The sequence below is a fragment of the Echeneis naucrates genome, chromosome 1, assembly GCF_900963305.1.
Source record: "Echeneis naucrates chromosome 1, fEcheNa1.1, whole genome shotgun sequence".
Classification (NCBI taxonomy): Eukaryota; Metazoa; Chordata; class Actinopteri; order Carangiformes; family Echeneidae; genus Echeneis; species Echeneis naucrates.
Window position 1 is genome coordinate 15,839,893 of NC_042511.1, and position 11,989 is coordinate 15,851,881.

General features: G+C 41.4%; 1 protein-coding gene across 1 annotated transcript in view; it reads left to right on the plus strand.

Moving 5' to 3' along the window:
* The window catches only part of mast1a (microtubule associated serine/threonine kinase 1a), a 51,869-nt gene extending 42,736 nt beyond the window's left edge, over window positions 1-9,133 (plus strand). Inside the window, exons 19-26 of the mRNA XM_029503451.1 lie at window positions 3,234-3,397; window positions 4,758-5,002; window positions 5,201-5,458; window positions 5,565-5,797; window positions 6,229-6,351; window positions 6,572-6,708; window positions 7,123-7,310; window positions 7,398-9,133. Of these exons, the coding sequence (XP_029359311.1) occupies window positions 3,234-3,397; window positions 4,758-5,002; window positions 5,201-5,458; window positions 5,565-5,797; window positions 6,229-6,351; window positions 6,572-6,708; window positions 7,123-7,310; window positions 7,398-9,088 (3,039 nt within the window). The 3' untranslated portion in view covers window positions 9,089-9,133. The remainder of the gene's footprint in view (window positions 1-3,233; window positions 3,398-4,757; window positions 5,003-5,200; window positions 5,459-5,564; window positions 5,798-6,228; window positions 6,352-6,571; window positions 6,709-7,122; window positions 7,311-7,397) is intronic.
* Window positions 9,134-11,989: the final 2,856 nt, after the last annotated feature.

Genomic DNA, 11,989 nt, shown 5'->3' on the forward strand with positions numbered 1-11,989 from the left:
TGTTGTAACTGTAACGCAAACTTTATACCTCTTCTCTCCAGTTTCTTTTTTTTTCCTTTTCCTCATGGTGTCTCTTTAATGCTGTGACCTCACTCTACCTCCAACATTTAACTGTACATTTCTACAGATGTCTATTTGGTGATCCAGATAAGTTTGGGTCCGTACTGTTCATGCACTCTTTCTACTCTAGCTTGAACCGTGACTCCCTCTCTCAGAGTGCCAACGTGCGCTGTCTTTCACAGTTTTACATTTTATTCTTGGGTGGGATTTTCTCACCTCGTGCTTTCCTTTTCTTCCCCTTTTCTCGATTCTCCGTTCTCCACCTCAATTCTCTCCATGGCTCACTTGGTCAGATGGTCTTTCCATCTGTGTCTGATCCCTCCTCCCATATTTAGGCTGTGAAGCTTTTGAAGGAGCTCTCTAGTAAATGGAGAGTGCCTTATCACAGAGCGAATTTCAATTATATTCGAAATGTATTTGAGGTTCCAGTTGAGAGCTGTTGAGTATCCTTGCTCGGGAAAAACAGGTGAACAAAAACCTCAGCTGAATATGCACACACAGAATAGTCTATAGTGAACATAAACACATATTTATGCATTTGACTCTTATGCAGTTGAAACATTAGCTAACCAGTTGATTAGATGGTGACCGAGAATTTATCACAAACTATTTGAACGTTCTTTGACTTTGTTTTACACGTTATGACAGTTAATTATTTGCTTGGAGAAAAAAAAAAGATGAATCAACAATGCAGGTGCATTTGTTACTGTATATTTATGTCTCTACAAAACACACAGAATCCAAGAGAATTTTAAAGTGAGAATAGTTATCATGGCCCAATGATGTTAGGAGACACAAACATAAAAGTAAACTGTTCAAATTTCTGTCATTAGTGAATTAGAAAACTGTGTTAATCTCCAAAATTCATTGGCAAGAACAAAATGATACTGCATGTTTGGCTCTGTGTGACACACAACACAGTTTTTATAGGCAGCGCAACAACTACAGCTGTAATAATAAACATAACTGCTTATTAGTACAACAGAAATTGTGCTTTAATGACCTCGTCAGTTAATTATCACTGCTTTACCCCATTCAGTATTTGGTTGTGGCTTATTGTGAGGAAATATTTCAAAACTATACTTTATTCACACTGGCAGAAAATTTGTTTATATGCAGTAATAAAAAAAGCAACTGAGTAATTAAAGAGATGAAAAAGGTTGATTAAAAAATATTGAAAGAGCAACTCCAAATGACTCCATTATGTAGTTTAGATTATAAACCCCCAAAGAGTGTACAGGAAATAATCTCACTCTAAACTGAAAAAGCAAACAAACATCACATGAATAATGATCCAGAACGCAAAGCAGCTTTTGGCTAAACGACTTACGATATCAAAAAGAAATTACATATCGGGATGTTTCATGATTTTTAAAAATCATGAAACAATATCAGCTCTGGCTGTTAACATGGTTTTGGTTTTCCTCCAGAGAAGACATCTTGGACTTGTTTCCATGGTATTCTGTAGGCTTCCCTTAACGTAGCTCAGCTTGTCCTCCCCCACACAGCTTAGACTTCTTTTGTTGCTCTGTACTTAATGAAAGCCTTACAGAGTTAAACTGTGTGCATGTCTTTGTGGAAATGTCAGTGCTCAAATGGATGCATGATTACAGAACAAGAAACAAAAACAAAACAGACACTCTTGTTTCTCACTGTAGTAGGTCACATTACTTCTGTTGCTTTAAATGTTTTAGACTGTTTTTAGACATCTGCATGATGTTCAAAATGAATGTGTTCTCATCTAAATGCACAAAGGACAAAGCATCCTGAATATAATGTTATCACTGGTGGTTAGCTTTGGACGGCTGAGACAGAGTATGATATTCATATTAACAAGGTTATTTAATATTGATTTAAAATATGGATTTGACTTCCCACTCTGCTTTATTGACTGTTGCAGCACAGCATTTTGCTTCAGTTGTGTTTTCTGTGTTTTATAGACAAATATAACATTTTGGTCCAAACTCACATAACAATCATTAAACAAGGTGTGTCCTTAAAGAAATTGTCCCGCCAGTGAGGGAAGTTGCAACCAACCCGAAAGCATGGCTGAAGATAATGTTGAATAGTCCTTCAGAAAGATAGAGATAGGAGTTATATAATGACCAGAAATCAACCCGCTGCATTCAGTACTGAGTATATTAAATCTCTCCAAGGATTACATAATGAACACACAAGCTGGCATCCTAAGAAATCCTTTGCTTGATGAAATCCAAATACCGAACCTCGCTGCCAATCAGTTTTAAGTATTCTTGTGAACTGGGCTAATAGATGATGTGGGCTGTGACATTCTTGAGGAAATCTGAATTTTTAGAAGGAAACTGCAGATAGCCATATGTTGCCAAATATGTTGTGCCAATATTAAAATTTTCACAATTTTCCTGCCAGAATGTTTAAAAATAGGATGATTTAAATGTTCTGCTTATCCAACTTGTCACACTACAGAAAACCAAAATTATTTGGAGCTTTGGAAAGAGGAACATTTTCTTGCATGTGGCACATGAACAATGAGGCACATGAGCAAAGATGAGTTTGAAATAGTAATTTTGGGTTATTATTGTCAAGGTGGAGAGTGAGATCAGATCAGTTTTAGCCAATCGGAGCAGTATCCTCTTTCTACCAGATCTCATGCAGCTTCCTCTTGAGCATGAAAGGGTTTGCACAACTCTTTAGTTGTACTATCCAACACCTGTAAACTAATGAACTGATGTGTAACCTCGACATAGTACTCCTTGAACAAACACGACATCCTTCCCACTGCCCTGATCTACAGGTATCAAAAATGTGAATGTGAACTATTTAACCCTGGATTTTAAAACTGCAATGTGTTCCCCTACATAGCCCTTCATCTTATCATTTTGTCTATTCTCATTGCTGCCATTTTTCTTTTGTCATATGAATATTTTATTGTGCTTGTTTCTTGTTGTAAAATAAAGATCTTCCTATTGTTGGACACTACCTGTCTGAACTGAACTGAGAAAAATAAATCACATCAGCTGTGCATGAAACAACTTTTATATGCTTGATATCTAAAAGAAAAATGTAGTAATAATAACTGATGACAGCAGACAAATGTCTAGCTGTAACACACATTCTCCAGCGACACTTTTGTCATGTTATTAATAACTGCTAACAGACCGAATGATCATTGATCTGACTGTGTCCCCCCACAGGTGTACAGCAGCATGGAGCATCTTTCTCAGCTAGAGCATAAAGCTTCAACCTCTGTCTCCCGGCGGGAGCCCAAGGGCCCGCGGGATGACAAGGTGACCAAGAGAGAGAGCCTGGGCAGCTTCAGCATGAGGGACAAAAGCTGGAGGACTGGCTCGCCCGAGATGTGAGTCATGGGGATTCCTAAGTGAAGGGTTTTAGAGATTATATGCATATGTTTAACTAAGGGGGGTGTTCTGTGTATTTTTGTACACTGGGGCTCAGGTGGTTTCCCAATGCTTTATCCTCTTTGCTGTAAAATTTCGTAAGGTGTCTGAGTAACTTATTTTTACCTCACTGACACCAATTGTATAAAAAGATCTTTGCACAAGAGGTCACACTCGCATTGAGTCAGCACCTTTCCAAAATTTGAAGACAAGGAAAGTAGTTTCGTTTGCTACACAGAAACTGGAACCCAATGTGTCTCTAATGTCTTTTTGCTATTTGTTTTGTGTAATAAAAATCTAGTAGTTACTTTGTTTTTTATTTACGGAGTGAAGATGGTTTAATTCTCTTCATACCCTCAACAGTTAAGTTCTTCACTCACTCTTTTTTGCTCTATATCTGGTATTCCTGTTTATACCTGTCTCTCTCTGAGAGAGTTGATACACATGGAAAATGAACTAAATAACCTCTCATAATTGTTTCAATTTCTAGCCAACTAAATGAAAAAATAACTACATTCATTCAACATGAATTTGTTTTATTGTTGCTTGTGTCATGCAGCAGTTTATAGAAACTAGACTAGACTTGTTTTATTAAAGATGCTGCTTGTAAGATGTACTGGCATCTAGTGGCGAGTTTGAGGATTAGTGTCCTCCCCTTCCCCTCCCTGTCCCCTTTCTAATCATGGAAGACAGTCCATGGTGGTCCCTCTCTTTCTCTATGGTCAGTGTTTACCTTGTCCATTCTGGGCTACTGTAGACATAGAGCCCACTCCCTACGTAGATTTGAAGGACTACACTTACAAGTGGTAATACACTAATGAAAATATAATAATGAATATATTCAATATCTGCTGGTAGATCCCCTCACACACCGGTGCAATAACTGGTTCCCCTCTGATAGATTGTGTCACATCGAGGAGAAACTGAAAGCCATTACTTCTCATTACCCATGAAAAAAAATCAGTCTTCAAGAAATATATGTCAGGTTTTCAATCCCTATATGCCCATGCATGTGATGAAATAATTCCCTTATGACGTGAAAAATGTGATGACTTGAAGGTGGCTCATAATATTTTACCTCACATATGGGATTTGTGCTTTCTTTTATATCCATATCTCCCATAATTACAGACTGAAACATAAACATCCCTTCGATCACTTTCGCTCATTTCTCGTTTTGGTGTTAGAGAAACTTTTGGGTGGATTACTGTGAAACCTAAACCGCACATTGGCAACTTTAGGTTTCAGGGATGGATTCTTAGAGAGGATAGAGAGGACAGAGTCAGTATTAGTGACTGTTTTCATGTCCTCTTTCTGCAGGAAGCGCCTGTCTTGTTCAGAGTCCCTCTACATGGAAGGAGATGCAAGTCCGCCCCTTGGGGCTCGGAGGCGCTTCTCAGCACTGATGGATACACATCGTTTTGCCTCAACCCTAGAGGGTGAGCCAGACTTCCTCACCCGCCAGGCTCCCATCAAGAACCGTGGAACCTCATTGGATGGGACCAGTGTACCCTCACAGAGCCTCCTAGAGCAGAGGACCAGTCTGAAAGAGATCAATGGGGCAGGTATGTTGTAGCTGGAGGTATCAGAGTTAGTGACGCCCAAAGGAGAGAAAGTAAATTAGAGTAGGCAATACAGAAATGCATCAGTAATAATGGGTAGGCTCCTCATTAGGCTGTGTCAGAGGGCAGCTGGGCAATCCCTGACATTTTGATCTCTGTTTAATTTGAATTAGTGTAATTGACACATGACTCTAATTCCAGATAAGCCACCTAGACCTGGAGAGACAGCAGGCATTACTACGGCCGTCACCACATTGTCGCCAGGTCCTGTGGCTGCTGGTCGTGATGTGGTGGCCCCTCTGTATGACCCCCTGGGCCCCCGGGCAACCAATGACCTCGTCCTCCGAAGGGCACGCCACCAGCATTTGTCTGGTGATGGGGATAAGCGCAACTCCAGACCTGGCAACAAGGTCATCAAATCAGCCTCTGCTACAGCCCTGTCTGTCATTATACCGTCAGGTAAGAGTCAAAAGGCGAGAAGAGAATGAAATCTTTGAGGAAATATTAATATGTGACACACACGCTCAGTATCTAACTTCTATCATTACCCTCTGTCTGCCGACAGTGGAGCAACATGGTGGCTTCTCTCCCCTGGCCAGCCCAATGTCTCCCCACTCTTTCTCCTCCAACCCTTCATCCAGAGACTCCTCACCCAGCAGAGACTTCTGCCCTGCAGTTAGTGTGCTGCGCTCCCCCATTACCATCCATCGCTCGGGAAAGAAATACGGTTTCACCCTCAGGGCGATCCGAGTCTACATTGGAGACAGTGACATTTACAGTGTGCATCATATAGTTTGGGTAAGAAACTTGGAATGTGGTCTCTCTGTAGATATTTTATAATTGTGATAGGTGATCTAGATAAATAGAGATGGTTTATGCAGTGACTTTTTCAGGATGTATTTTTAACTGCCAATGGGTTAAAAAAATCAACATAGGAGACAACAAGACTTTGGCAATATCTACATTTTTTGATGAGATGACCGACAGGTTTGGAGTGAAAGGTTCATCATTATTTAAAGCTCTCCTTTCCTATGTGTGTTTTATTAGGCTAATAAACATGCACAAATATCTATAATCTAACAAAGGGGAAAATAATTTATGCTCTCCTTTTTATTTGGAACTTGATCATTTTTAGAAAATACTGTATAACGTTTAAATTGTGTACTACTACTGAATATTTATAAAGGAGTTTAAATTGTCTAGGATTTGGATGTTTTGTGCACTTACAGCATGTGGAGGATGGTGGCCCTGCCCAAGAAGCTGGCTTGTGCGCTGGTGATCTCATCACTCATGTCAATGGGGAACCTGTCCATGGTCTGGTACACACTGAAGTGGTAGAGCTTATCCTCAAGGTAGGAAACCGTCCCTTTATTCTCATCTGAATAAGATCAACATACCATATCATCTTTAACTGGCTATTCTGGTATGCATTCATAAATTGTAATTTCAAAGGAAAGTCTGCTCATGTACTTGAATAAAGTCCTTTCATTTTTATGCAATGTACCTCCTTAGTTAGCCCAACACTAGTGTCGCATTAGTGTAGACTTCATTTAATGTTATTGTTCTGTGCAGAGTGGTAACAAGGTCACAGTGACAACTACACCTTTTGAGAACACCTCCATTAAAGTGGGACCTGCCCGGAAGGCCAGCTACAAGTGTAAGATGGCCCGACGAAACAAAAGGACAATGGGCAAGGACGGTCAGGACAGGTAGGACGGTAGAGATTTGGTACCAGTATGGTATTGGACATCTGAGGTTTTGTTCAATAGTTAGAACACACACCAACCGGCTCTGGGCGGTTGCTACGCATGTTTCAGCCCATTCAATGATACTTGCAACTTTTGGTGAACTATTTGTAACTGTTGCCTTAATGCAACCACAAAGGAGAGTTTTCAAAACTTTGATAAAACAAATAACACAACAGGCTGATTTAATGTGTTGTCTCGTGAAGGTTGTTGAGTTATCATGTTGCTTCATATATAGAATATAATTTGTAGCTATTGTCCCAAATAATGCAAACCACCATCACTGTACTTTAAAGTCAACAAATATATGAATGTTCATTATTTTGTATCCCTCATCTTTTCTCAACCTTCTCTTCTCATCCTCTCTCCATCCCATAGTAAGAAGCGTAGCTCCTTGTTTCGCAAGATCACCAAACAGTCCAATCTGCTGCACACGAGCCGCAGCCTCTCCTCTTTGAATCGATCTCTGTCCTCCAGTGAGAGTCTTCCTGGCTCCCCAACACACAGCCTGTCTGCCCGGTCCCCGACTCAGGGCTACCGTTCCACCCCTGAGTCCTCATATCTGGGTAGGCTACAGGAAGTAAACCTATACATGCGTGACATGGTGAAGTCATAAAACATTTAATTGACTTCTGCACTTTGTGCTCCTTTAGGTGCCTCCTCCCAGAGCAGTTCTCCAGCCTCCAGCACTCCAAATTCCCCTGCTCCCTCACAACACATGAGACCCAGCTCCCTGCATGGACTCTCACCCAAACTCCACCGTCAGTATCGTTCTGCCCGATGTAAATCTGCTGGTAACATCCCCCTGTCTCCACTGGCCCACACACCCTCCCCTACACAGTCTTCTCCCCCACCTTTGCCAGGCCACACTGTAGGAAGCTCCAACACCACCCAGTCCTTCCCTGCCAAGCTCCACTCATCGCCGCCGGTGGTCCGTCCCAGGCCCAAGAGCGCTGAGCCCCCTCGGTCACCTCTTCTCAAAAGGGTGCAGTCAGCCGAGAAGCTGGGTTCACCTCTGACCCAGTCCAGTTCGACAGGAGGACTGGGGGGTCCACTGAGGAAGCACAGTCTGGAGGTGCAGCACTCTGAGTACCGTAAGGATGCATTTCTGTGTGAGCTCGGCCTTCAGAGCCTGTTGGAGACAGAAGGGGAAAACTTACCTCCTAATGCACCACCACTGCCGTCATCATCCAACTTGACAACACCCGAAACCGGTGTGCTGAAGCCTGTAAGGAGACTAGGGAGGCAGGAGTCCCCACTTAGCAGGGAAACACTGCTGGCCAGCAGAGAGAGAGAAGAGAAGGAGAGAGGAAGGGAGCGGGAGAGAGAGAAAGAGAAAGAAAGGGATGTTGTGACAAATCGTATTGGAGCAACAGCATCCCCATCATCCTTAACAAGAAAACCTCGTACAAGTGAGCTCCCCTTGAACTCACCAATGTCAAGGCTAAATTCAGAAACCACTAAAGTTATGCCTCCTAGCACTGGTACCAAGACAACAGCAAGTCTTGGTGGTCAAAAAGCACCTGAAAGAATCCATCACAGTCAGACAGACTTAAGTCCCAAACAACTAGACCCCAAGGCAGCCAAAAGTCTGTTTTCCAATACTAAAGATCCCCAGGAGCAACAGATGGGAGGTAGGACTGATCCAAAGCAGGAAGGAAACAATAAGAGGCCTGGTTTACCTGTTGCTTCCTTCCCTAAGAGCCCAGCTTCTACTCTGGATAAATCCATTTCGACAGTGACAGCAGGTCCTCTGAGCATAAACAAAACCTTTAAACCATCTAGTATGGGAGAAAGCCTGAGAAAAGCTGGAGCTGAGAGCAGTGACTCAAGGGCTCCAGACCTCAGCTCCAAAAGCCCTAAACTTTCAGGTCGGGCCCTTGCTCCTGTTGTTCCCCCCCATGGGCAGCCACTCTCACTGGGCAAGGTGAGGCAGGGACTTGGGGCCGTCAACTGCTACCGGGGAACCCTCGATTGGGAGGACAAATGTCGCCTGGAGGTGGTGGAGGAGCATTCGCCCTCCCCATCTCCCTCCCCCACTGCTGTCACCCCCTCCCTTTGTGGGCCTTCCCTCTGTAAGTCGCGACCTGTGTCCCCCGGCGACAAGACGAGCTTTGTCAGCCAGCTGACCACTGTGGCCAAAAACGTACTTGGGCCGATCAAACTTGGTTCTCAGGATGGAACCAAGAGCAAAGACCAGCAGACTAAAGCAGCAGAGGAGAGGCAGGGAGGCACTGTAGGAAGGTCTGACAATCCCGCTGGAGGTCGAGTGGTAGTGACCCAAAGCCCTGCTGGGTCACCATTAGAGAAACTGGCAACTGGTAGCAGCCCACCGAAAATGTGACCCTGTGTGGTCCCTGAGTGGGACTTTGGGGAAAAAGAAAACAAAAAAAAAAATGCCTTTTTTTTTTCTTTTCTTTTCTTTTTTTTTTTGGGAAGAACAATGCACCAGAGGTGAAGCACTTAAAAACAATGTACATTCCAGTTTCAGAGTATATGAAATGTTTATTGACTGATTCTAACTTAAAACACGGAGTAGAAAATCTACTGCAAAGGTGCATTAACTATTGATTTTCTATTATAAATTATTTAATAATGAGAATTCTTAATGTAATGTGGAACACTTTATCAGATGTATATGTGTGTGGGTCCATGTGAATGCATGTCATATGGTATTTACTGTACATGTATAGTAGGTACAAGGGGTCAAAAAGTGCTTTACTGATCAAAACATGCTGAATACTGTGAATACCAAATCCTGTCACTCTATCATGTTGTTCAACCAGCCTTGTCTTATTTTTCTGCTAATCAAACAAAGCAATGACACAAGAGGATAAATTGTCGAACTGTCATACTGTCACTGAAATGCACGGCATACAACATCAGTTTACAGCAACTCGATGATTAAGCTCATTTCTTCTTCATCCAGCAGTTTGCATCCTTTGAGTTGCACGGTCACACAGAGCTAAAGCAAATGCCCTGTCAGTGGTTGTTACATCAGGCACTGTCCAGCTCTGCCTGTCACAGAAGATTGTGCGTGTGTGTGTGTGTGTGTGTGTGTGCGCACGCGCGCGTGTGCTTATGTGCGTGCACTGTGTGTGAAGCCACTTTGGATCTATTTCTGGTGGTTCGTGAAGGCTGAGTCCTGCACCTGGAGGGAATCTAGGGTTGCAGAGCTGCGGCTCAGCGCTTATCTCCCCAATGCAGGAGGGCGGCCACAACCCTTCGCTTCTAACTGTTCATGCAAATGCACACGAACGTGTACACCCACAATGCCACAGGAGGCAGTAATGTCAACAGCTGATTTTAATGGATTTATATCCACCTCCCCCTTCACCCCTGCGTGATCTGTGAATTGAGGCGTTAGCGTGTAAAGAAGTGAATGAAGAAGAGAATCAATATGTATGTGTCTTTTCTAAGGTATAGTTAGCACTCAGCTAGGTTGATCCAGTAAAGGTCATGGCCGAAAACCAACCTGGATCCAGTTTTTACTGACCTACTATGTGATTACCGCAACACACTGGCACAGCAAAGATCTATAGTTTGAATATAGTATATGTTAAAGGCATATGGAAATATCATAAGCACATATAAAGGGAACCCATTAAAAAGGGCAGGAGAAGCAGGCAGTCATGGATGTAGCCTATAGTCATTTATTTGTTAAAGGGCTCAGTAGTTAATGTACGGTTTGTGGATATGGGCATGGTGTGTCACGATGAACCCGTTACTGTAAAAAAAAAATCTAAGTTATTTACACTTTAATGTGTTATTAAGTTCTACAAGCTAGGTAGTCAAGATTAAATAATGTATGTAACATATTGATAATGGTATTTATCAATGCAGAGGGGGTCAAATGTTCACAGGACAGAAACACTTGTGTTCCTCCCCCACTGGTCCTATTCATCCCTTTACTGCTCATATATCAGTAATTATCCTGTGTACATAATCTAAAACAACTCAATTCCATCCTTGTTGGAGGATCATTGTCACTATACAGCTTTGATGCGTTTTTTGTTTGTTTGTTTGTTGTTTTTTTTTTTTTTTTTTTTACTATTTCACTCTTTGCCAGTAATTTGACTACATTTAGTTAGATACTTGCAAGATACTTGCAGAGTTTACAAAACAAGTTCAAATGTCTCCATGTATTTTCTACTCCAAAGTTTAGTTTCAAACATAGAGTTTGGTCTCGAAAAATTGTTTCAAGTTGCTAAATATTAACTTCTGTTCTCTGACATTGGCTCTTAAATGTTTCGGTCTGGGTAGTTAGTGTATAGTTGTGCTGAAGGTGGTTGCTTCTTAATTTACAAGCACCCAAATCTGGGTTGGCAGTTTCACATAACTGGTCATGAATATAAACAATTTTGCTCCATTGACTTTTGATGCAGTAATAACTGATTTAAATGAATTTAAATCCATGATAAGGAATCTCTTAGTAATCTAACATTGTTTCATCGTGTCTCACTGATCTTCACAACCCCGGTAAAAAGCCACATGAAATACATGTTAGTCAGTCAGTTTTATTCAACATGGAACTCTATTGCCTTCTAGTGGTTTACAATGTTCACTGTTGAAATAGTGTCCGTAAAACATTTATCGTAACCCTTTGGGAGTGAGAGTTTCTGTGATGAAGCCAGGACCACTGATTAACTGCAGAATGGATGTTTCTTAGGCATAGGGTTACTGAATATGCATTTATGTTTCTAATGATATAATATTTGCAGTAATTATCAGGTAAAAGCTTGAAACACGAAATTATTCATTTTCCATTGTTGTGTTCTTCACGTGACTGTTAATTATATCTTCTGGAATATAGGGATTGGCATTTTTAAATATACTGTCTTATATATTCTATTGATAGGAAGGAGTTATTTTATATCTTGATGTAACAAAAGTGTCATCAGGTCAGCTTGTATCAACTGATTAAGAAAACGAATTGTAATGTAATCTTACACAGCTATTATATCCACTTCCAGGCCTTTTCCCAGTCAATGGTGTCAATACTAGAGATACATGTTTGACAGTTTCTTTTTTGTGATTGACAGAGAGAGTAGTAGTAATGCACTTTATTTGAAAAAAAAAAATAAAAAATTCATTTGCTGGTATTGTTTGTAAGTTACTTTGAGGAAAAATTAAATATATTGTATACAAATATGGATTCTCCAAATGAACACAAAAGTCCAAGTATAAAAACATTCCACGTTTCTCTGTTCACTGAAAACGTATTTATTTGTACCATTGGGGCATT